The sequence below is a fragment of the Gasterosteus aculeatus genome, chromosome 8 (assembly GCF_964276395.1).
Source record: "Gasterosteus aculeatus chromosome 8, fGasAcu3.hap1.1, whole genome shotgun sequence".
Taxonomy (NCBI): domain Eukaryota; kingdom Metazoa; phylum Chordata; class Actinopteri; order Perciformes; family Gasterosteidae; genus Gasterosteus; species Gasterosteus aculeatus.
In genome coordinates this window covers 2,775,503-2,801,640 of record NC_135695.1, presented here as the reverse complement: position 1 = coordinate 2,801,640, position 26,138 = coordinate 2,775,503, and the positions used below count along the sequence as shown (strand labels likewise).

At 45.2% G+C, this 26,138-nt stretch overlaps 1 protein-coding gene and 1 long non-coding RNA gene across 4 annotated transcripts in view; one reads left to right on the top strand and one right to left on the bottom strand.

Annotated features, from left to right (window-relative positions):
- frem1b (Fras1 related extracellular matrix 1b) overlaps positions 1-26,138 on the top strand; it is a 35,622-nt gene that overhangs the window by 5,635 nt on the left and 3,849 nt on the right. For all 3 annotated transcript variants that reach the window (XR_013468570.1, XM_040184751.2, XM_078108000.1), the window contains exons 6-26: positions 1,138-1,461; positions 1,764-1,872; positions 1,985-2,116; positions 5,811-6,155; positions 6,608-6,750; positions 6,886-7,082; positions 7,240-7,330; positions 7,638-7,805; positions 8,007-8,215; positions 10,022-10,115; positions 10,304-10,556; positions 11,121-11,315; positions 15,009-15,197; positions 15,281-15,477; positions 15,568-15,793; positions 17,405-17,549; positions 19,154-19,295; positions 20,277-20,484; positions 21,362-21,626; positions 23,663-24,083; positions 25,916-26,117. Coding sequence is in view for 2 of the 3 variants with exons in the window: in XM_040184751.2 (XP_040040685.2) it covers positions 1,138-1,461; positions 1,764-1,872; positions 1,985-2,116; positions 5,811-6,155; positions 6,608-6,750; positions 6,886-7,082; positions 7,240-7,330; positions 7,638-7,805; positions 8,007-8,215; positions 10,022-10,115; positions 10,304-10,556; positions 11,121-11,315; positions 15,009-15,197; positions 15,281-15,477; positions 15,568-15,793; positions 17,405-17,549; positions 19,154-19,295; positions 20,277-20,484; positions 21,362-21,626; positions 23,663-24,083; positions 25,916-26,117 (4,255 nt within the window). In the remaining variant the exon portion in view is untranslated. The remainder of the gene's footprint in view (positions 1-1,137; positions 1,462-1,763; positions 1,873-1,984; positions 2,117-5,810; positions 6,156-6,607; positions 6,751-6,885; positions 7,083-7,239; positions 7,331-7,637; positions 7,806-8,006; positions 8,216-10,021; positions 10,116-10,303; positions 10,557-11,120; positions 11,316-15,008; positions 15,198-15,280; positions 15,478-15,567; positions 15,794-17,404; positions 17,550-19,153; positions 19,296-20,276; positions 20,485-21,361; positions 21,627-23,662; positions 24,084-25,915; positions 26,118-26,138) is intronic.
- Positions 19,593-21,678, bottom strand: LOC144411412 (uncharacterized). Its single transcript, XR_013468571.1, has 2 exons — positions 21,339-21,678; positions 19,593-20,982 (listed from the first exon to the last, which is right to left on the bottom strand). It is a non-coding gene; the product is annotated as an uncharacterized LOC144411412 (long non-coding RNA).

Sequence of the window (26,138 nt, the reverse complement as noted above, 5' to 3'; positions counted from 1 at the left end):
GCTTTAATTGAACAAAGTCCACAGCAGCTTCTGTTCCTCTTCCACCTCCAGGTGAGATCAGCGTCTGAGAGGTTTATTGGCAGTCAAAAGGTGACATCCCACTTTCCGGTTCTCAGCTCTGTGGAAGTGGGAGCAGACTTCAAAAACAAACCTAAATGTCAAAACTCAACACGTCTAATCGTCTTTTCTGGGGCTTACTCTACAACACCACGTGTAACAGTAGTTGTGGCAGCATGTGTTGATTTCTAAGTGATGCACTTTGTGTTAAAACATACACTGGAAAGTTAGGAGTCAGCAGTCATGTGTTTCCCTCAATTAACAACAATTTTTAATAGAAAACAGTATAATTTAAAGCACACATTTTTTTTGACATATCAGATGGGTTTAGCTGTAAGCTTTTAATTCAATCATTTTATTTAACCAAAATCCACACAGTGATATGGGGAGAATACTGCCTCCTCAGAATGTTTTTTCGGGTCCAGAAAAGCTTTCCTTCGAAACCCTCCAGTTAACGAGTAACAATATTAGAGACTATCTATGAGCTGGTCGATGCTACGCTAGGATTGGCCAATTTCAGTTTGAAGGCAGAACTTAGAAAAGGGTTACGTGTTGTTGTCAGGGTTGCGGGGTGGAAGGCAGGACTCAAACGCAGACTTGCGGAAAACAAAAGGACTTTAATAGTCAGAAGGCCAAAAACACAGGAACCGGGAGGAAAAACTGCAGGCAAGAAACTAAAGACATCCACAACAAGAGACTATGACATGCGTGACGAAAGACAATGACGCGACAAGTGACACAGGAGACACACTGCTTAAATACACAAGGGAGGTGCAGGTGATTGGACACAGGTGGAAACTATTAGAGGAACACAGGGGATGACGAGACAAGGCAGGAAGTGAAGTTACCCGGGGACACGAGTGGCAGAAAACTACAAAATAAGACAGGAAGTGAACCACACCGTGACAGTTGTAAGCAAAGAAACATTTGCTCATATTTTTATATAATCTGCGGTAGTTGGTCTACTCGAGTTAGTTTACGTGCTCAATGCGTTATTGCTACTGCAGCTCAGTCTTCTATGGCCCCACCCACCAGATGCAAAGACCTCCACCTTCCCATCCCCTTCCCCCACCTCTGCAGGCACAGTCGGTGTGGCTGCCGGTTCTGATCCACGGTGCAATGCAGAACCAGCCCCCTCATGCCGCCTTCATGGCCTCCTTCATCTTGGAGGTGGACCAGTTCATCCTCACCCCGCTCACCACGGCCTCCCTGGATGCCAAAGACCACGAGACGCCGCAGGAGAGGCTGGTCTTCAATGTGTCCGCCCCGCCCCTCGAGGGCTACATCACCCACCTGACCGACCACACAAAGCCCGTCACGTCCTTCACATGGCTGGACCTCCACGAGATGAAGGTGGCCTACCAGCCGCCCAACAGCAGCCAGTCGCACCGCAGGAACTATGAGGTAGCGGGGTTATGCTAATATGGGTGAAAGACAGGACAAAAAATACATGGTGTGTTGTCAAAAAAACTAACATTTTAGGGAGAGGTAAATATTTCCGTTTTCTTTTAGAACTACACAACATTGAATGGAGGTTTTCTACTAATTTATTCATTGAGTATATTGTCTTGTGCGCGTTTATTCCTTTTTTAATTAAAGCTCAGAATACAAAGTAGAAAAATTCTAAACAATCTGTATATTAAATATTTAGTTTTAATGGTCAAGTTTTAAATTTATGTCTATTCTGTAAATCTATTTTATGTAAGGTGGAGTTCCAGGCTATAGATAGTTCCTACATGACCAGCCCACCCATTGTGGTACACATCTCCATCAGGGTGACGGAAACAAACGCCCCCAGAGTCTCCTGGAACATGGGTACAAAACCTTCACATTGTGTCATCTATATAATACATCCTTTATTATAGTCAAACTGAGCAAACTTTGCTTAAACTCAACTTTAAAGGCCATTGTCTTCCTGTGTCTGCAGGTTTGGATCTGCTTGAGGGTCAGTCTCGACCAATCACGTGGGAGGAGCTGCAGATAGTGGACAACGACAACATCGATGCAGTCTATCTGGTGGCCGTGGACGGGCCTCTCCATGGACGCCTCAGTGTCAGAGGTGAGGTCAAACTCACATCTGGTGCTTTCTACTTCCCTGCATCTAATTGATGTATATTTGTGTCACCAGCATAGCCCTAGTCGTCACTTGCACTCAGGGCGTTACCACAGAAACCCATACGGATAGGTTGATACAAATCCGATATGATCACATGCAAATAAAAAGGCAGGCCGTCTGTAAAGATTTGAGACGGAAACTGCGTTTTCACATCACTCCTCCATTTCTAATATTGTCACCATCGTTCACCCCAGGCTTCAAAACTGCACCCATAAACAAATGGGTGATGTCACGCTGACAACGTCCACCTGCTAGATACAGTCTGTGGTCTGAAAGGCTTACTTTCTCTAAAGGATCTGATTAAAAATAAAAAATACACGCCTATAGATTGAGATTAAAGATTTGAATGAATTCTCCTCTGCATATAAAGTGGTAGCTGCAACAAAACATTTATTTAATTAATGGTTGATAATGTATGATACAAAAATATTCCAATATTAATATAAAAATAAAAAATTACAATAGACTGTCTAATAATACAATTTAATAATAATACAGTTTGTATTATTAATTTAGTTTGGTAAAAGATCTGCATATTTGCAGGCTTGTAAATAAACTACAATGAGTTGGTTGGTGTAAATACCTTTACATATGAGTATACAGTATCAGCAGCTGCATATCTTTAACCTGTGAATGTTTTAGTTGTTGGTTTCTGCATAAATCCAACCGAAGTTATGATACGTCGAAAATGTGTGTCAAAACCCCAAAAGCAGCTTGATTAAAGGAATGAAACCTCCGTGACATTCTGATTGGATGCAAACTATGAGGTAGACGAACGATGGAGTGTGGTGAAATGCATGTTTGCACCTTCATCCACATGCAGTGTGCAGACGGACTCCTCTCTATATGAAGCCCTGTTGGAACCTCGGCCTGTTTGGGCGTGTGCTGGTATTCCGACCCCCTGGGGAATTCCCAAAGAACGTCTTCTGGCCTTTTCCGTCCTTTTTCCTCCATGTGTCGCCCATCCGTCAGGGACTGTGGTGTGGCTGGGGAAGCATATGTCTAGTGGCCCTGCATGTGTTTCCTAATCAGGTGTAAAATGGGGCCGCGGCCGCTTCGCCGGAGGAGGGAGGGGGGGGGGGGGGGGGGGGGGGCGGAGACTGCCGCCACCGCCTCCCTCTCCGTCCACGTCTGTCCCTTCCAGCCCAGCGCGCTGGGACACGGCATCTTTGTCTGGAAACGGGGAGCAGGACCGAGCAGATTGGAGGGATTTATGGCATTTCATGCCGCCATGCACAGGGAGCAGATGCACTGTCCCCAAACAGGTTTTCATGCTACCAGCTAGGGGGGGTTGAAGAAGGAGGGAGGAGGTGGCAGGAGAGCAGGCACCCCCTGCAGAGGGAGTCTCAGAGGGAGAAAAGGCTCGTTTTTCAGCTTATTCTCCAACTCGTTTCACCAAATGTCATTTTTAACATTTTAATCTAGACGCATTCTGAAACAACAAATAATGGTGACCTGCGAGAGCGCCTCACAGCGGGCTTCAATGTAATCAATTTGCAGGCTGAATAATACATATAATATATTACATTTTTACTGATACCAACCAAGAAAGAGTTTTCTGAAAGGCTCACTACAAAACTGAGAGGAAACGACTGGGCTGACCAGGGCCTCTCTTGCTGTCAGTTTTATTCCAGCGTCTGTCCAGGGACTGTCGTCCTCCAGCGGCAGCAAGGATTCTGCTCAGAACTTCCACAATCCAAACTGAGAGTCCGCAGCATCCGGAATGAGATTCTTCTTTAGAAATCCCTTTGGAATCGTTTTCAAACCTTCTGTCCAGACTTTTCAAAAGATACAAAATGCCAAAAGACAGATTTGAGCTGCCGAACTGAAGAAAATCTTCAAATATCAATTAATAAAGTAGAAAATACAACATTTCCCTTTTAGATGTAGCGGAGAAGCCCAAATCAACAAAATGTAAATACTCAAGTACTGTATGTTGGACCGATTCGAGGTACCTCCACCACTGACTACCAGACTCCCCATCTTTCTCGAACCTTAAACAGCAGTGATGTCCAACAGACTGGTCCAACATGCTGGTCTGTTTGCAGTGGTCTCTACCAGAGTAGAGAAACCAACAAAAACACATTTGTCTCCCATGTCTCCTTCTTTCTTGTATTTACTCTCTCCCGACTCTTCCTTAAATTGTTATCTTGAAACTCTGTTCTCCCTTTCTTTCTGTCTTTAATACCAACAACCATCAACAACCCGTGCAGAAAAACCCAATCCAACAGCACAGCAGAGTAGTTGGCTGGTTGTTGAAACTTTTGTCCCACTAGGCCTGTCCCCCCCCCTATCCTCTCTCCCATGTTGGACAACAGCACCTGCTCTAGTATCCTTTTTTTATTTCCCCCAGTGTTGACTCTTGTTTACAGAAAACAAAAGTTTGGCTTCGCTCCGCTTACATGCATGTGCGCTCCGTGGGAGGCCTGTAGGAAGCAGTCCTCTGGTGGAGTTGTGTCTCTGAGGAGGGTTCCGCTGACCCTCCATGCTCCATGGGGGGGGGGGGGGGGGGGACCGCAGGCTCCGTCCAACGCCTTCAGCCAAATGGATGGCTGCCTGTCCTGATGCTCAAACGCACACACATACACACATCCCATTTCCTCCGCTATGGGCCTGTTGCCCAATGCCACCTTTGGGCCCAATTATCAAGTTGTTTCCATCCACTTGGACCGGTAGCCGCTTCGCACCCCCCCGCTTCCCCCCCGCCGCTTCCCCCCCAAACTCGGTAAAGTCGCTAATGAGGTTTGGGGCTCGCGACCGCTCATCTCTCTCAATCTGTCTGATGACCTTGCCCTTCTGTCTCCCTGGCACACGCGAGAGGGAGACAACCCCCCCCCCTCCCCGACGCTGGCAAAGGACGCCACGTTGTACCCCACTAGTGCGGACCCTCGGCCAGTGCCCCGCGTTGCCTTCAGGCACCTAAGAGAGAAAGTTGTTATTTTCCAAATGACAGTTGGAGAAAGAAGTTGACGCATGTGTCAGCGAGGATAATTGAGTAAAAAGGTTTGGAAAAAACAGAGTCCTCTGACGTTAACACGTGTCCGCTAGTCATGTGACGCTCCGCTAGCAGTTAGCATGATGCACAGAGCGAAGGAGGCCAGCCAGCAACAGAGGGCCAGCAGATGGACACGGCCTACATTCCGTCAATGTGGGACAGTCAAGTTTTCTCATGTTCCATCCAACTCTTTGCCGAAGTCCAGACTCCACAAGATTATAACTGAGGCAAAAATTGGAATTAAAACACACTAAAAATATGGATTAATCTAATCTTCCTTCTTTCATTTAAATGTATGTTTCAGATAATTGACTGGGTTCCATTGTTTGTCATGTCATTATGCAAGAGACAACAAATCATGTTTTTAAAACTAAACCAAACTACACCGAAACTAATGTGAAATCAGAACTGTAAATTTACTCTTTTAACAATATAAGCTTTCCCTAGAAAGCAGCCTAATGATTTTGTTTCTGGTCTGCGGTTAGAAAATCCCATGATGAGTTTTATCTCTTGGTCCATAGACCTTTTTTGATCATTTGAAAAATACAAATGACTTCAGAAAATAAATTGTTTGTTCTAGTACATTATTGATTTATATGGTGAGCCTTCCACACGTGGACAGTCTGATGGTTTCTCCTGTAGGCGGGAAGGCGTTCATGTTCCGCGTGCGGGACCTGCGAGAGGCCGCGGTGGTCTACCACCACTCCGACAGCGACAGCACGCGCGACCACGTCGTCTTCCGCATCAGCGACGGCCGCCACAGCGTCCGCCACAGGTTCCCCATCAACGTGCTGCCCAAGGACGACTCGCCGCCGTTCCTCATCAACAACGTGGCGGTAGAGGTGCGCGAGGGTGGCGCCGTGCGGCTGGAGGAGTACACGCTGCTGGCCTCCGACCTGGACTCCAGCGACGACCACATCCTCTACCGGGTGGGTTCCGGGCCCCGGGCCGGTCAGCTGGTGCGGAAGACCTCCCCCCGCGAGACAGGTGAGGGAGGGGCCTGTTTAGTGTTAAGTTTGATTCGAGAACCAGGAGACCAAAGACATGTTTGGTTTGTTGTAAAAGTCAAAGGTTGCAACTGAGGTTAGAAATTATAGATAAAATTACTCAAAACATTAGGTTTTTTCATAACATGGAAATATTTAACAATTGCAACAACAACAAGGTATGTTTTTACATCACACTGTGCTGCATAAACTGTACAATGCCTACAAACAAGCCTCTTTTATTTTGAAAATCATACTCCTTAAATAGTGTTTTTCTGTCAATTGTGACTAGTTCCTTTCTCCGGTTCTTCTCTACAGCCTTGTTTTCAAAAGGGGAGTTTTATTTCATTACATGTTTACAGTCTGCAGTCAAAATGCCAACATTCATTGTTCGTTCGTTGTAGCAGACCTTCGTCACCTCGTGAGCATTGTTTGTGTGTTTTCACTGTGCAGGAGATCCCGTGGACCGTTTCCTCCAGAGAGATCTGATCCAGGGTCAGATCTACTACCAGCACTCGGGAGAGGAGATGTTTGAGGACAGCTTTGACTTCACGCTGTCTGACAGCCACCAGCCGCCCAACCTCTCCCAGACATACGTGAGTGACCTTGGATTACAGAAGCAATGCATGAACATTTACTTCAGCCCGACTTTGAGCGTTTTAAAAATTTACTATTAATACTTTTACTTCAGTAAAGGATCTGAACACCTGGTCCCCTCCCTGTGCATCCAGACGGTGGTGGTCCACGTTTTCCCGGTGAAGGACCAGCTGCCAGCGGAGGTCTCCGACAGCGTGCGCTCTCTGACCGTGAAGGAGACGGAGGTGGTTCACATCACTCGGGCTCACCTCCACTTTACTGACCGAGAGCATCCAGACACGGACCTGACCTACGTCATCACGCAGCCCTGCTTCAGCCCACTGCACCCTGGGTGAGGTCACGGACAGGACTTGTTTAGCATAGCTTCGCACAAGAGAACACAACCCTTTTAACACCTCTAAATCTTCATAAATAATAAATAATGCATTTTCCAATTTCCCCAAATTGAAAGAAATGTATTTTTCATGAATTTTCTTTTTTGTTTTGAGGCTCATGGATGCAGGCCGTCTGTTCTACACAGACAGCGCCAACAGCATGAAGAGAGACCACATGGTGCCGGTGTTAAAGTCCTTCACACAGGTTTGAAACACATAAACTGCCTCCTGATATTCACAGGCAGCACAATTCCTACTTCACCCTCCAAACGACTATTGCATCGTTACACACCCCAATCATCAATCAGAGATCCGCCATTAAAATTTCTACAAAGTTCATGGTAAAACTGACTGATTTATAAAGGTATCATATATATATATGATATATATATGATACCTTTATATATATAAAGGTATATATATATATCTCTATATATATATATATATATATATATATATATATATATATGAATAAATGGGATTTTAACAATAAGTTAAACATATTCTCCCAGCATGCAGTGCACCACCTGAAAGTGGCCTTCATGCCTCCAGTGGAGGACATCGGGCCGGAGCCGCTGTTTGTGCAGTTCGTCTTCTCCGTCAGCGACCACCACGGAGGAGCCGTCTCCGGCCTTCTCTTCAACATCACCGTCACTCCGGTGGACGACCAGGCGCCAGAGGTCAGAGGTCAAACAGTGGGTTGTTGTTTTGCGGAATTGAACGCTCTCGCCATACCATATGATGATCTTTGAAAGTCCTGTGGTTTTTAAATCTCCCATCCTATAAAACAGAAAATCCAAGTGAATATTCCTACTTTTTCCTTATTCCTCTACACATTTAATTCTGCAGCTCTGTTGGTTGATTTCTGTGTGCTTCTTCAGGCCTTTACCAACCCGCTGCGGGTGGAGGAGGGCGGAGGGGCTTTCGTGACGGAGGAGCACCTGCTGGTTCAGGACCGGGACAGCAGGGAGGAGGCCCTGAGGGTGGAGGTCCGGAGGATGGCTGGACGCGGCCGGCTGGAGCTGCAGGGCCGAGCGCTGCAGCAGGGAGATGGCTTCTCCCTGCAGGACCTGAGAGGACTCCGACTCAGGTCAGACCCAGCGGGCCGTCGGGCTTCAGCTTTCACACCTATAGGTTTGGTTCAAGGTGTAGGGACATGTGACAGGTATTAGCCATGGTAACGGGGCAGTAAAAATATTTATTTGAAGTTAATTTAGAAAAAAGGGCGAGCAGTTGTTGTAGAGGAGCCTTGTTACTGGACTTGGACTTGCAGACAGGAACCATGAGCCATGACTTTCTTTCTTTACATCAGTTTCAGAGAGAACCAGGTGTATTTTTTATCTTTTTTTCTGATCCGTGGTTACTTTCAGTATAATGTCCATTTCCACATGACTAATTGCAGAACAATACAATTAATACTATGAATAAAACTATTCACCATCAAACTCTTGTAACCTTCACCGTTATATTTCAGGGTTTGATGTAAGAAAAAAAACAAGTCTTGAGGGCAGTTTAACATCTATCGAACGACAGAGAAAAAATCATAATGTAAAAAGCTTTCTGTTTCAATAGTTTATTTACAGTATGAGTAAAAGTACTACACGTCTGAATAATTAACTAGAGGTAAAATGTAAGAGCAGAGTCATATGATGTTTTAAAAAACACATCACGTGTACCAGGCAGAACTGTAACCAGGGGTTTGAGCAGCCAAACCACATTTTAATAACACTGGTATTTGACATAATATGGGGTTTTATGGAACTCTTCAATATCTACAATGTGTCTCTGATTATAAAGTTGCTCTATTGCAATTATATTATTTCATGAGTCTGTTTCTCACAGTTTCACCAATTTCATGCATTTAAATAAGTTGTGTTTGTCTCTAATTTCAGGGCGAGGGACTGGATAATATATTGATATATTGCACCAATTAACAAAATACAATTTTTGCATAAATGTCCAATAATCTAAACAGCTGATCCAAACAATAGTTTAACAGTGATGTAATAGAAAACGCATGTTCTTGTCCCAATGGGTTTCAGGATCACTCACTGCAGTGACAAGGAGAACAAACATGATCAAAGCTGAGTGAACAGCACAGAGAGCTAACACGCTAATTAGATGGTTGCATGCTTATGTTCCATGATTACACGCTGCAGGCCCACGTGCACTGATTCCATGTGTAAACTGTTAGTCTGCAACGTTTTTGGACTGGATCCCGGTGGAGTGTCTGTTTACACACTGTACACACTGATCCGGCTAACGGGAACATCAACTGAAACCTCCGGACGAAGAGACACATTCAGTCGGGTCTGGCTTTTCACATGTGGGTATCTGAACTTGGGTGTTATTGGTCCCATGTGCATGAGTCCATCGGCGGACCCACGCATTTAAAAAAAAATTTGCCGTATCTTTATTCTGTCGCTCTCCTCATGCCGCCTCGCTGCACTCAAACAATGTTAAAACAAATATTTTGCGCCTGTAGAAAGTGGTTTATTACAATTCTGTGAGTTGATTTCAGCTCCGTGGTTTAAATCTTGCTACTGGAGACGCTAAACTTGGTTGGTTTCTAATGTGAAATCTTCCTTTGCACTTTCGGACTTTTGGACTACAGGTAGTTCTGGGCTCAGAATCGGAAAACCGAGGAGGAAACCAAGTGGCAGTTGTTCCGATGACTTTATTGATGCAATTTAAAAATATTCACACTTTGTGAGTCTGACATAAAGACAGACAAGCATTCACTCTGTCTCACACACACACACACACACACCTCTGGTGACCAATTAACCTAACCCTGACCTGACCTGAGAGCAGCTTCTACAGAGAAGAACACTTGTAGAACCAGACCTACTCTTTGTGAACGTTGTGTGGTGACAGACGGCTCTGTGTGTGACAGGTACCTCCATGACGACTCTGAGACCACAGAGGATGAAGTCCATCTGAAGGTGACGGATGGTCTGAACTCAGTAGACGTCGTCCTCCCGGTACAGGTGAGTTTACCTGACCACGGTAGAGAAATGGTGGCATGTTGTCTTTACCGACATCAACACAGAGCTCCTGTTTATATCTGAAAAAAGGACATTCAAAGCGCTCTGGGAGAATTTGACCATTTTCGGAATACTTTTGAATCTTTATTTGTTCCTGCTCCTGTGTGATGTTAGTCTCCTGCTGTCATCAGGTCCTGCCAATGAACGATGAACCTCCCCAGCTGGGTGGAGGGCTGCGGGGGGAGCTGAGCTGCGAGGAGGCCGGGCGGGTCCAGTTGACGGTGGACTACCTGTCAGCCACAGACCGGGACAGCGACGACTCCAGGCTGACCTACATGCTGGCCCGGAGTCCAGGAAGGGGGGAGCTGCAGAGAGCCGGACAGACCGTGGACAAGTTCTCCCAGCAGGACCTGCTGCAGGGACACATCTACTACGTGCACACAGGTGAGGGAGGATTGTCGTGGATGACGATTTGTCCGCGTGTCCCGGAATAAATGTGTGTGCTCTTCTCTTTCGCTTATCTTCATTATGTTTTCTCTATAACCACATGACGCTAATGGTTGTCATAGCTGCTCAACAACAGCTCTACACCTTCTAGCTGAATCCAATAACTTTAATTGTGCGTATTTGTTCCTAACTTTTCACGTGTCAGCTGGACTTTCTTGTTAACTGATCGTTGATGATCGTCAGAACTGTTTTAATGACGGTGGTGATGAAATAATTTGATCCTACTTCACGTTAAAAGATTTTCCCTCGCCGAGCAGGTGAAGGCTTTTATTGTGAAGCAGCATTGGGAAATGGTCAGATTCCTCTGTAAAACAAGACATCAGCAGATGAGTTTTTGAAAAAACAGGGAGTTGATGTGCAAACAGAAGCAGTTTCAGTGAGCAGTTGGAAGGTAAAGAGCTGCTGTTAGTGAGAACAGTGTGTATCGTGTCCTGGAAGTAATTCATCAGACGTCTTATTCTCACAGCATTCAGAAGTGACCTATTTTGGTTTCTGTTTCAGGAGGAGAGATCGGACCAGAGCCGGTACTGGAAACCATCACCCTCACCATCTCTGACGGCGAGGCCGGAGGGACAAATGGATGTTGCCATGGAGACGCCCCTCCACCTCCCGTGCCTCTCCATGGCACGCTTCCTGTCTACGACCTGAACATCACCGTTCTCCCTGTCAACAACAAAGTACCCTCCGTTACTCTGGGTAAGACTTATGTGATGATATTCCTAAGGAACACTTTAGCTCCTGGGTATCTAAGATCACAGAATGTTGTTTACTGTCATTTAAATCATTAGGAATTACTGTTACTGGGAAGTTCTCTGAAAAATGTCCAATAATAACAGTAAATATTTGGAGGTCTTATTATCCAGACTGGATAATAGAGTACCTATTAATTAAAACCCCCCCACCCCACTTATTTAACAGCTTTAAGCTAACGAAAACACAACGATTCTTAGTTTCAGGTCATTATCCAGGAAGGAAATATTATATTCTATTTCTACCCAAATTGTGTATTTAACATAATGAACGTAAGGTAAACGTAATTACATTTACTAACACGCATATTTAGAACGAACCCTAAGAAGTGATAAACAGGAAGTTTTCTGGCTCAGCTTCAGTGTGGAACGAATGTCTCAATGAGAGACACAATCCTCAGTGTGTGTGTGCGCATGTATGTATGTGTATATGTGTGTGTGTGTGTGTGTGTGTGTGTGTGTGTGTGTGTGTGTGTGTGTGTGTGTGTGTGTGTGTGTGTGTGTGTGTGTGTGTGTGTGTGTGTGTGTGTGTGTGTGTGTGACTGTTCACTGCTGACAATCCTCTTAATTTCAGCGGAGCAGTCCAAACAGCACGTTGTCACCTATCAGTCCAACACACGCTGTGTTCTGGGAGAGGTGAGGGGGGGACATACACATGTACACACACACACACACGCACACACTCATGGGGAGGGTGATATTTCTCTCCGGAGTCGGAGCCAAGAAGAGGGATTGGAGGAGCTCTGTGGTTATCAAACGAGACCAGTGACCACTGGGATTCCCACTGGGATGACATGAGGTGTGTGTGTGTGTGTGTGTGTGTGTGTGTGTGTGTGTGTGTGTGTTACCCCCCTCCTCCCTGTGGTGTGTGAAAGAGACATTGTAACGGCATGTTAAATGTGCAAAATAATGTTTGGATTTTTAGAATTCAGTATTATAGGTGGAGTTAATACAGAAAAGTTCTTATGACGTTGTTTTAAAAATCCATCTTGAAAATGTCAATGGATGTGGATGTGAAGTCGTGAAGACCTCAGAGATATTATCTGTCTCCCACAAACAGTCAAAACTTCTTATCAGCACAGGCCCCATTCCAGCAGTCCAACGTTAGGTTATAAATCACGTCTCTCTCATTACTAATAAATAAAAGGCACAAAAGCCATTCGGAAGCCATCCAGAGATTCATAATAGTCTGCAGCACATTCTAGCAGTGTGTCTGCCTTCTGACCCCGTTCGATACGCTGAAGCTCATTTCCAGACACTTCCGGAAACTTGGAACAGTTGCTATTATTTCTCATTTTAAAACCAAAAAATGTAATATGAATTCAACCTTTTCAAGCCAAACCTCAGAGCTGATTCTGTTGTGTTTCTCGCAGTGTGGTGTTTATTGTGTGAGTCCAAAGTCTCATTGTTTTCACATTGCATTATGGGGGATTTATAGCATGTGTGCATGTCGCTGTCAGTGTGGCGGCCGTGCTAACGAGGTTGGCACCGACGTGTTTTAAGTGAAATCTGCCTATTGTCTGCCGGTATTACATGGACGCACACACGCACACGGCTGGGTGAGATTACCCCTCCTGTCTGTGTGTGTGTGTCCCCAGGAGACAGTGGACAATGAGTCTTTTCAAAACAAAAGCAAAAAGAGGCGCATCTCCACAATAGGCAACGTGTACTAGCAGTCTCGCCAGCCAGATTACCGCGCAGCGCTACCAGCGGCGGGGTAACTCTCTAATCCTGCCAGCGTACCTCACCATTCATTCAACACAATTTGGCCTTTCTTGGTCTAATTAATTATCAGTGAATAAAGACGGAGTAAGAGCTTTATTGCGGCAAAACGCGAAATCCAGCTCTACCTTGTTTCCTAGTTTAGTTTATCAGCATGATACAGGACTGTCCATCGCTGGTGCCATTAGAGCCACGTTTTATATATATATACATGTATATATATATAGCATGCACAAGGGAGGTTTGGCAATATGGATCCAGGTCCGGATGTAATTGTGTTTGTTAATTAACAGAAGTTCTGAGGAATGATGGATGAGTGGAGGATTTATTAGCAGATGACAATGGGATGGATGGATGGACATATGGACAGACGGACGGACAGATGGATAGTTGGATGGATGGATAAACTGAAAGGATAGATGAATACGTTTACTGATGGATAGATGGATGGACATATGGTTGGATGGATGGATGTATAGAATGATAGGCTCAGATAAACAAATGGAGGAAAAGGTGAATATTAACTGATGGATGGTGTCACGACCTCCAGAGGGAAGGTTCCAAAATCAAAAGTTTATTACAAAAACTGAAAATCGCTCTCGGAAGAGGAAAACCCTACCAACAGAAAATGGAGCCTGAACAAAGCACAAAAAAAACAATAGCAAGACCTGGCCATGGTAAAAGGACATGGGTGCGCACGGATTTGCTCTCACGTGGGAAGACGAAGCGGCACAGGACAATATATACACACAGGGTAGGGGCACAGGTGGACAACAACAACAACATCAGGGGCCGGGAAGTCAATGGGACCGGCACACAGGGCGAAGGAGCAAGTTGCCTGAAACGAGAGGAAGGTTAACTTTCAAAATAAAACAAGAAATCACGAGACAACATAGACACGAGACAACCTGATTAAATGAACTTAACAAAGTTTTCTGTATATAACAGTTTATAGAATGAGAGATAAAAAAAAACTGATGACAGACAATGGTTGATGGATGGATGATAAATGGATGAGTGATGGTTGATTAGATGGATGACGGATGATGGGTGGATTGATGGATTAGATGGATACATGGATATTCATGTATGTGTGGCGTTCGTTGTGTTTAGCTGAGTCACTATTAACTGTTAACTGTAAACACATTTTCAATTCAATTCAATTCAATTCATTTTATTTTGTATAGCCCATAATCGCAAATTACAAATTTGCCTCAGAGGGCTTTACAGTCTGTACACATACAACATCCTCTGCCCCGAAACTCACCATCGGCACAGGAAAAACTCCCCAAAAAATGAAAAAAACCCTTACAAGAGGGAAAAAAGGGAAGAAACCTTAGGGAGAACGTCAGAGGAGGGATCCCACTCCCGGGATGGACAGACTACAATGGATGCCATGTGTACAGAATGAACAATGTATAATACATGCAATTCCTATGACAGAAATGATTCAAGTAACTGTGAGTAGTAAGCCAGGCGCACAGCAGGACCACTGCAGAGGCAACCACCATCAGATAGAACCACCATCACATAGAACCACCATCAGATAGAACCACCATCACATCGAACCACCATCCACAGAAGCCTGTGGGGAGGGAGAGCACAGAGACTTTAGGAGAGTGTAATGTTGGTTTATGAGTACAGTAATATGATTAATATCTAAAATAATAATAATGATGATGATGATGATGGCAGCAGCAGGCGTCAGCATGGCCACGGTAGGTGTCAGGACCAGGGTCCAGAAGGAACCACGATCTACGGAGACCTGAAAGCACAAAAAAAAACTCACGGAAAGAAGCTGAATTAGTCATGTGCATTAATAAAACTTGAATTATGGTAGAACGAGAGTGTGAGAGAGGAGCTCGGTGTGTCCTAAGAATTCCCCCTGTCATGTCATTGTTGTGATGTGTTGATGTAGGTGAGTCCATGTTGGTGGTGAACGAGGGCTCCTCCGTCTGTCTGTGTGGGGGGGTCCTCGGGGCCTCAGACCCTGACAGCCCTGCCGACCGGCTGACCTTTCACCTGGAGACTCCTCCACTGCATGGCTTCCTGGAGAACACGCTGCCGACGCCCGGCTCTGAGAAGAGCAACGCGGGAGTTCGAGTTGGTCAGTGTGTGTGTCTGTGTGCGTGTGCGTGTGTGTGTTTGCTACACATCTGCCGTGACTTTGGATATCTCTCTCTTTCCCAGAATCCTTCAGGCTTGTTCACCTAACTGCGGGTTTCATTAACTACGTCCAATCTGAGAGCAAAGGGGTAGAGCCAAATGTTGACCAGCTCTCCATCAGTGTGAGTGACGGGCTGCACCACTCCGCCCACGTCCCCTTCTACATCATCATCAATCCGACCAACGATGAGACGCCATCCCTGCTGCTCGCCAACTTCACAGTACGTCCAAGACAAATTTATCTTACTCCGCGTGCGTTCAAAATCAAACAGAGAAGGTGGAGAGTAATTCCATTTGTCCCCCTCGCGCAGGTGAATGAGGGCGGGGTGAGGGAGCTGACTCCGTCAATTCTGGACGGTCTTGACCTGGACGCCCCCCCGGACATCCTGACTTTCACGGTGGTGCAGCCTCCGGCTCACGGCAGCCTCATCAACGGCATCTACGGCACCGAGATGAACCGCTACAAGGAGATGGGGCCCGACCTCCTGCAGAGGAGCCTCCCCGTCACCTCCTTCACCCTACAGGAGCTCCGACAAGGTGAGAGGGACTCCAACAAGGTCGCTCACTACCACGGTTGTATGCACAAAACACTCGTACAATTTATAAAAACAGGTTTTGATTATTTAATTTTTTAGTACTCAAAACAAAACACAAATGGTTATTTCACAGCAAGGCACTTTTTCAAGATATAAAATCCCTTTATATGCATTTGTTTTGAATGCTATGGTTTAATTTTGCAGAGACATGGCCTACTGCTGGAATCAAAACGGCTTTCTTTTGTATATAACTTACTCGCATTTTTTTTCATTAATGTTTATATATCAGGGCCATAATGTGTAATATGTATAACGCGTAAGACACCCTTCGTTTTCTTTGCTAAGCATTTTCCCTCATAATACCATTTCAATGTTTATTTCAGCAGGGCTCTCAAACCTTCAAGTGGAAATAAAACCTGCTTCAAGCAGACAAACATGAATTTTCATTGTTCAGATTCACCAAAATGTGTCAGAATATAAAGCGGGACTAGCTTAAATGTACTGTTAGCATCAACGTTAGCATGTCAGGAACTGTAGAGACAAAACTCTAAACTTAAGTTTAGTCTTATGCTGCGTTCACACCAAAAGCAAAGCAAACACTCACACGGGTTTACTCGCCTGACTAGTTGTAGTTAATTTGCCTTCATTCGCGTCCCGCTTTATTTGCGCCGCTGGAGAGGGTGCGAGGCCTGTCTCTGTGGATTGTCTCCGTAAAGACAGTTATCATTCCCGCTATGCACAATGGAAATAACCACTATTCTTACAGATGTTAGAGCCCCAAATGCCGTCGTGTTTGGGTTCATGAGATCATCAGCTCGGTGAATTTCACCGACTCCTCGGTGAATTCGGTGAATTTCACCGACTGTCGCTTCGCTACTTTAGCTAGCCAGCAGCCAGTTTGATGACCCGTTGGCTCGGATCGGTGACAGAGTCTCTTGGTTAAACACCAACTAACTTACAGCTGCGAGTGGCAGTTTCATAAAGTATATTCATGCTTTGGTGATGACGAGCAGAGCATCAACGCTGATTGGCTTTCGCAGGACAGCGCTAAGCGAACTTTCTCGTCATTCGTGCTGCCCGTTGAAAATTCACATCATACGCAACCATTCGCTTCGGTGCATTGACTTTGAGAATAGAATCTACTCGTGGGAATAATTTGCTTCGCTTTTGGTGTCAACGCAGCATTACTCAACTCAAGGAATTACATACATCATGAATAGGCTGTTTTGGGGCTAATTAGTCCACCACATGATTTCAGACCAAAATATCTCAATATTACAATAAATATTTCACAAACTATTAAACAGATATTCATATTCCACAGAAGATGAATAAGTCTGACTTCATTGAATTTGCATCTCATACCACCAGCAGGTTCATGTTTAAGTCCAATGTTTTTCCACCAGAGGTTTTGTTTTGTGTTTTACACACACGTAACTGCATTATTCCTGCTCAAATCCCATCACAATCCATCAAATAGCTGCCTGAGCCATTCTTCTATGATCTGTGTGTATGTAGGTGCGCTTAAACAAATATGTTTGTTACCGCATGTAAACAGAGAGACATGATGAAAAAACGAAGCCCCCCGTCCCCCCTCCTCGTCCCTCTGCAGGCATGAAGATCGTGTACATGCACGATGACACGGAAACCCTGAAGGACGCCGTGTCTCTGCGGCTGACAGATGGCGTCCACACAGTCCAGGGGACGGCTCGGGTCACCGTGCTGCCGGTCAACGACGAGAAGCCACGGCTGCTCAAGTACTCGCAAACACACACGCATGCACACAACACCGCACACACACAGAGACACACACGCACATACACAAAACACATATGCACAACACCCACACACACACAGAGCTGATGAGCCGATATGAGGATTTAGTGCTTAATGCCTGTTAATATGGTATTACTGGAAATATGTGACTGTGTGAGGTTTTAGGTCAGGGTCAGAAACACACAGCTTCAATTCATATACTTTAGTATTTATTTATTTAGTCAAGGAAATGACTATTTATAAGTACCTCACAGAACTCCTAGAAATGAATAGAAGTAAAGGTAATCATTATGCAGAATGGCCCGTATAGAATAATCTATTCAATTCTTGGTTTTAAATGTGTTCACAATGTTATATTTGGTGTCTGTAAATACTCCAGGCTAGTTTAATATATAATACATAATTATTTATCGTTTTGATAATATTTTTGATTAATTTTAGTAGTAATACTATATTTCCATCTGAGGGGAATGAAACATTCTGTTTTTTAAGATTATTTTTCAAGCATTGATAGACGCATTCACAAATTGTTGGTTTGGATCTAAAGATGACAATGATGCTAACCATTAAATATAAAATAACACCAGAATTATGCCTCTGTGGGGCGGGGAACAAATGCGCTACACTTTAATTTGTCGTTTCATGTTGAAGCACTTTTACGCAGTGGAAAGGCAGAAGAGGGGATGAGGTCAGGCTACTCAACGTGGGACGGGTGGGGGGGGCAGAAGGGGGCGTGACCTGTGTGTGTGTGTGTGCACATGTGGCGGAGTCTCTCTGCTTGAGTGGGTGTTCCGTCCTCCACCTCAAGGACCCACAATATTTTCATTCCAACGAGCGAGTGATTGGGAATTTGCATCCTTGACTGGGTTCCCTATGCTCCCCCCTGCTCCCTCCCCCCACCCCCCCACGTCCTCGCTGTCCCCAGATCAGCCGTCGGTGTGCGTGGGTGCGCTGGCACAGGCCCGAGCTGGTACTGTAAAGGGCACCGAGGCAGAAGTAACGCTGGGACTTGGCAGATGCCTGCCTCCTTGTTTTCTGCTGCGTTCCTGCAGGACGGACGCGGCGGCTTCCTCTCCTGCGTGGATTTTAGTTCCGACTGAGGGGGCAGCCAGACGCTTTCTTATGTTCACCCGCCCCCCATCCCGCCCCACCCCCTAACACGACCACCCAACAACACCACCATCCTAGATCTACGTGATCCCGCTTGGGAAAATAACCCGCTCCCACACACGCTTCCTCCTGCTACTTTATGCGCTGTCATCACATCAAAAGTTGGACATTTAAACCCCTCATCCCTTGTTCTTCAAAGCTGGAGCAGAACACAATCAAGTCCAAAATGTTTTTTAACAAGTTTGACAGCTAAAAGTAATCGAAAAGTCGTCTCAGTTACAAAAATCCATTCATCAATCCATTGTCAAACCGCATATCCTGCACGCAGGGTCACGGGGGGGCTGGAGTCCATCCCAGCCAACTTCGGGCGATAGACGGGGTACATCCTGGACTGGTCGCCAGCCAATCGCAGGGCAGTTACAAAAATGCAGAATTATAATAATTGTGTCTTCTTCGTTTGTTCTTCTGTCTTCAGGAACGCGGGGCTGGAGGTGGACGCTGGCGAGCGGAGGGTGATTTCCAGTGTGGCCCTGGAGGCCCAGGACCGGGACACCCCTGCTAAACAGGTGCACTACTGTCTGAACGCCGCGCCACGCTTCGGCAGGCTGCAGCTCAAGGTGAGTAAAACAAGTTTGTGGGGAACTTTAGCGTTTTAGAGACATTTTGAAAAGCACTGCAACTAAACCAACGAAGGCAACAAAGTGTTGCGGTAAAAGACAGAGCTTTACACCTCTGCTCCAGTTATATGCAATGAGATACTCATTTTGTCTTTGTCTTAATTAGTTGCATTTGTTTTCATACAAAATGAGCTTTAGACACAGAACTGAAGACTTGGTGACTGTACATATACATTTTATGTAGTCTTGATTTGGGTGTTTACGATGGTCATTTACATATGAAAGGATGAAAGGAAGTAAATTGTAGCAAACATAGTCAACTTTAATCAAATTAAATCAACTTTGGAAAGCCACTAGCCACAGTGGCTGGTGAGCATACATGTTAATGTTAAGCCATGTATATGTTATATATAACTTCTGTTTACTAGTTGTGAAAAATACAAATGACAAGACCTCAAAACGACATTCCACAAAGTAAAGGGTGACGTCACAATGACTACGTCCACTTTTCATGTAGATTTTAAGAGATCAAACCAGACAACAGGATGTAAAGAGTTACATTGCATCATTAATGTAGCAGTAATATTATTCCAGAAACATAACGTATAAGAGTTGAACACCGGCAGGAACTTTTACTACTTTGTGAGTACGTTTAAATCAAGCCGATAATACTTACATACTTGACAAAAATAAAGGAGCTTTATACTTCATCCAACAATGAAATTAGTTTTTTACAGAGAAATCCTGGGCCTTAAAAAAATAAGAGAAGCTGTATATATAGGTGTTTTTAAAGATTTCAAACAATGGTTTGGAGATGAGAGCCAAAGACGGAGGAAGGTTGACAGGGTGGAGATTATTTGTATCTTATCTTTGATTGTAAACAGTCGATGTACTTGTGTGAAGACCCAGATAGTAGAGTGCAATTGTCCACTGAGACAGGCTCGTGCTGCACAGAGTGACCGATGAACGTTGTGAATGCAGACGGAGGCGGGCTGGACCGAGCTGTCAGCCGCACAAAACTTCACTCAGGACGACGTGGAGATGAACCGCCTGTGGTACGCTCACACTGGAGCCGCCGCGGATGCCCCCGGGTTCAAAGGTCACGACAGCTTCCGCTTCACCCTCAGTGACCTGGACAACGAGAGTCCCCCGCAAAGTTTCTTCATCTCCATCCACACTGTGCGGAAAGGTCAGAGGTTTCGCTTTAAAGTTCCTTTTTCCAAAGGTCCCTCCTGATCTCGAATCAGCAGGAAAGCATTCCACCTCCTTCAGGTCCATTTAGCAAGGTGGATAAACGGTTCTTAGTGTTCACAAAATGAAACAGGTGCATGACAAGTCAGTGAAGTCTCACACACACACACAATCTCCACACCTTCTCACACTTGAGCCCCTCTGCGGTCCCTCTGGCCCGGTCGTGGTTCATCTATTATTGAGCGCCCCCCCCCCCCAACCTTCCTCCAGCTCACTGTGCCAGCTTTGCCAGTCGGGTGAACACGGGGCGCCGAGGCCCCGGCCCTTCTGGCTGCGGGCCCTCGGATCCTGGAGGAGCGGAGGTGACAAACGGCCGGCCTCCTCAGCCGGTGAATAATTAACGGAGGGGAGGTGGAGCAGCTGTGGAGGGGCGCTGGCTGGTGTCCTCTGGGTGCTCCACCTCTTCTTCCTCATGCAAGAACAACATTCCTAAAAACTGCCACATGGAGGCCTTGTTATCTTTTATTGTGCTACGAGTTTGAATTAATCCTCTTTGTAGAAACATTTCCACATTCACACAGTTACGTGTGATACTGATACGTCTTCTGTGCTTTTATCATCTTTACTAAGCTGAAATTTTCATGAAATCTATTTTCAGAATTTTAGAATACAATAAGTGTATCATAAGAAGTTGAAGTTGACAGTTTGTACATGATAAGCTTCGTTTTTGACTTAAAATACATTTCAATAAATATATTTATTTATAAAAATAGGACCATATTGATTTATTCGTAATTTAATCTCAATCCCCTATAGAAACCATATATTTCACTCCCCATGCAGCGTTCGGACCGTTTCCTTCTGCCCGTCTCCAGGTGACTTAGTGCTGCTGAGCAAGGCAGTGCGTCTGATGGAGGGGCAGCGCGTCGTCCTCAACACCGACATCCTGCTGGCGTCGGACTCGGCCGGGCGTCCGCGGGAGCTGGTCTACGCCGTGTCGGTGCCGCCGCGGCACGGCCTCGTCCACGCTGTCCAGCAGCCGGGCGTCCCGCTGACCGCCTTCACGCAGCTGGACGTCGCCGCCCACCGGGTGGCTTACACGCACGACAACAGCCACAACGCAGAGGCCGACTCCTTCAGGTGACAATTCCCTCAATCCCGATACACGGGATCAGTCAGGCCAGAACCCTGTGGACTATTCGGATTGAAAGTCAAATAAAAACATTTGATGACACGCATGTAGCAAATAAAGCTAACTGGTCCTGGATGTCGGGGTGGAACAGCTGTTTGACTCTCTGTAAAGAGAAGGCATTATGCAGCACAGCTTGAAGAAGAATAAATGGCTAAATGATCAGCGTACATATTGTCAGAAGAGGAGGTATCTGTTGAAAACAGCATCACATACCGCGAAAGAGAAACTGGGCAGCGAGACGAGAGAGAGAGAGCATGGGGGGACGAGAGGCTTTCTCTGCTGCATGTTTATCGGCTTTTCCAGCCAATTTGGCAGCAGCAGTGTTTTTTTTTTTTAAAGAGCGGAGGGGGGAGAAGGGGGGAGAGGGGGGGAGAGGAGGGGCAATGTGACCTGGCGTGTGTGGAGACCCCGGGTTTGTCACCCAGACCTCTGCCGCCCCGACCGGCTGCTTTGTCTGGCTCTGCAAGAGTCGGTCAGATCACAGCCAAGACTGAGGGACTGGGGACAGTGAGATGGGGAGACGAGAGAGAGGGACAGAAAGAAAGAAAGACGAATGGACAGACGCAAGGAGAGACGGACCAGCGGAAAGACAGAACAGTCTCAGGCCAGAGGATGCTGTGGTTTCTTTGACTGAGGTGTGGCAGAATCGAAAGAAGACACACCAGTGCATCATACATGTGCGTGTGTTTGATGCCGTGACAGCAGATGATGAATGAGCATTACTAGGAGAATAACAACAGGCGTTGGCACGACAACGCCGGCCGGAGCTCCGACCACAGACGGCCATCCCTGGGCAAATATGGCCGACATCAGAGCCAGATGTTACGGCAGGACCTGCCTCTGTGTGTGTGTGTGTGTGTGTGTGTGTGTGTGTGTGTGTGTGTGGTGGCCAGTGTGCCGAGGCCCGGGGCAGTTAGTCAGCTGCAGGGCTGAGAGGCAGATTGTGTTGGCAGAGGGCTAAGAGGAGGACAAAACACACACACACACCGTGGTGACAATTGACAGTGTAGTGGAGCTGAAAAATGAGCCGTGTGTGTCTACAAACGAAAACAGTCCTTTATGTGAGTGATTGATAACTGGAGTTATCTGGAGTCAAGAGTTTCATGAAATTAATTACTGACAATATTTTAGAATCAAACTGCACAATTAAAAAAATGTAGCATTTATCACACATTTTGAAATGTGTTTTGTAGAAGAAATAAATTTAAAATGTAACTCTCATACAGCTGTAGGAATCAAGTGACAAGTGAAGTTAACAAAGAACAATTCAAATCTGTGCAGAAGTGGAGATGACCCCACTTTTAATGTTCCAAAAACACCATCCCATATCCCATAATGCAACGCAATAGTTGCAGGTCCTCAAACTCCACACGCCTCCAGTTTGTAAAATAAAGCAAACAATCAGGATATTTCTTGTCTGTTTTTTTTTCGTGTCATCTTTCTAATAAAGATAAAAAATGCCCCAAAAAAGAAAAGGGAAAGAGAGAAATGCCAAAAGCTCAAACACACAATGGAATAAAATGTATATATATTTTCTAGAACGTTATTATTTTGTGGGCTCACACATAAAAAATAGCTGTGTAAATACAAAATGAAAACAATCTTTGATTCTGGGGAAAGTCTATTCTAGTTTTCAATCGATATAAACTACTTATATTTGGTATTTACGTTTAAGTATAAACCTGAACAGTCATGACAGTTACAAAGTCACTATCACCTAAAGAGTATATGAAGCATTAGAGGACTTTGTCCATGCATTTATCTTCAGTAGACTATTGTGTAAAAAGTAAACCAGAAAGCTACAGCTGATCCAGGACGCTGCAGCTCGAGTCCCCACTAGGACGTCACTCCAGTTCTCAGGTCTTTGCACTGGCTTCCTGCCTAACAAAGGTCCTTAATGAGGCCCTTACATGCTCATAATATGAGATTAGTAGTTGGTGTGATCTCCAATCTGCTTCCAACCAAACTGTCTTTGTCTTCACAGTTTTGACGTCACCAACGGCGACTCGTCCCGCAGCGGGACCCTTCACTTCACCATCGAACGCGGCGACCGCATCCCGCCGACCCTGCACCACAACACGGGCCTCCGGCTGCAGGACGGGGCCACGGAGACCATCACCTCGGACCACCTGCAGCTCACCGACCCCGACACCGCCCCCGCCAACCTGAGCTACGTCATTACACAGCTGCCACGCCACGGCCGACTGCTGCTGAGAGGAGTCCTGATGTCCCCGCCGCTGACGTTCGCCCAGACCGACGTGGACGAGCGGAACCTGGCTTACCGACACGACCCGGGCAGCCCGGCGGACATTGACAGGTTCTACTTCCTGCCGGCCGACAGGAACAACAGAGGGTACCTCGAGTTTGGACAGCTGAGAAAAGAGCCCGCTGTCTTTAACATACAGGTGAAAAGAACAAAACATCTCACGTCCTCATTTCCAATTAGACTCAGATGGTGTGGAGAGTACTTCTAAGGTCTTTTCCTTAGTAGAAATACTAACGCTACTCCCTAAAAAATACTTTCATTTAGTTATTTAGTTTATTTATTATTATACATTTATTTATCTTTTTATTTTAATTTCATATATTTTATGTTATATTATATCATATTATATCAAATTATAATATTGAATAATTAGTATTGTTTAAATGTATTTAGTCGTTAAAGATGGAGCTTATATTAATCTGTACTGCTATATAGAAAAATCTGCAAAGTGAACAAAGGTATTGGAAGAATGTTTTGAAGTTAAAAGAACAACTTTTCCCTCTGACACGTGGATCAGAAGTACACACAGCAGTACTACTAAAGTACACAGAACCTCGTAGTCGGTGTTAGTGAGCAGTCTTGACTCTCAGGTGTAAAGACGGCAGTACACAGATAAATATTTGAAGCTGAGAGCAGCAGGTGAGCCAAGAGCCCCCCAGCCCCCAACCCCATCACATGCTACCGACTACTCTGAGATGGACACACACACACACACACACACACACACACACACACACTGAGGTAGCCAGGTGGCTAACATGCTGGCCAAACGCACTGTCCTGAGCCTCTGAGGGACTGGACATTTGTGATTGGACCGTGTGTGTGTGTGTGTGTGTGTGTCTGTGTGTGTGTGTGTGTGTGTGTCTGTGTGTGTGTGTCTGTGTGTGTGTGATATGCAGTAGTATTTTAAGAGTATTTTAAGACTTCATGAATATTTGACACACACACACACACACACAGGTCATAACTCTAAAGACTCAAGCGTTCACATAAACAGCATTACATTTTCACGTGGAAGTGAAGTTAAAGACAAAGATCAAAATGAAAAGTCTTATTGTTTGAGTCACAGATGGATGAATTAGCAAAAATTGAATGTGATTATTCATCTAAATATACTTTTAATGTAAGTTGTTAAGTTAATATATTTTTTGTTTATTTGATCATTTTTACTCAAAATGATTTAATAATCGTTTTACGTCTATGAATGTACTCTGTGTACTGTGACATTAGTAGTAGAGGGAAGGAAATGTATTTGATTTAGTTACTTGTCATACAAAGCATTTATGAAACATGACGGTTTGTTATGGATGAAACTCCTCAACTGTTTCTACGAGTACGGCCGAAACGACTAAAGCTGCTGAATCAGTTAGAGAAACTAAAGAAAGTTATTTGGCAACAATCTTTGACGGAGGATGTCATTTTCTACGTAAAACATATTTCACGCTCCCGTCTTCATGATTGTCAAGATCAGATCTATTGATTAATTTATTCATATTTGTTTAATGAAGTAAATTTCTCTGATTATCCTTTTCAATGAAATACTTTTTAACAAAATATTTTCACAGTATGCTATTTGTACCTTTAATTAAATAGAGGAACTGAGTACTTCTTCCACCGCTGTAAATGACACTGCATGTCATTTAGCTGATGCTTTTATCCAAAGTGCATTTCAACCATTAAATAAGGTAAAGCATTGTGTCTTTACAGTCCAAGAATATTTTTTTCCTTAAAACCTGTGAAATCGGGCAAAGTATATCAATCCAAGATGTAATGAAAGAGGACGGAAACGTAGACACTCCATTTATCTGTAGAGCTGATTGTCTCTCGATACAAAGCTGATCGTTACACAGGACAGCAGTGACCCCTAGTGGCGGAAACACGGAACTGAGGGAACGTTTGTTTGGTCATTCTCACTTTTTGTGTGTTCACTTTTGTGTGTCATTCTTCCTAATGTCTCCTGCTGTGGATCAGGTGGATCGCGTGGACAGGTTACCCCCCAGTCTGACCACCAGGCGGAGCCCCAGCACGGTGGTGGAGCTTGCGAGTGGGCGCTACGGCATCTTCATCACTTCCAAACACCTGCAGGCCTCCGACCCCGACAGCCCCGTGGAGGAGCTGGAGTTCTCCATCGCCAGGCCGCCACACTTCGGCTACCTGGAGAACGGCCTCACGGGTGGGCCGTCTGTCGAAAGCT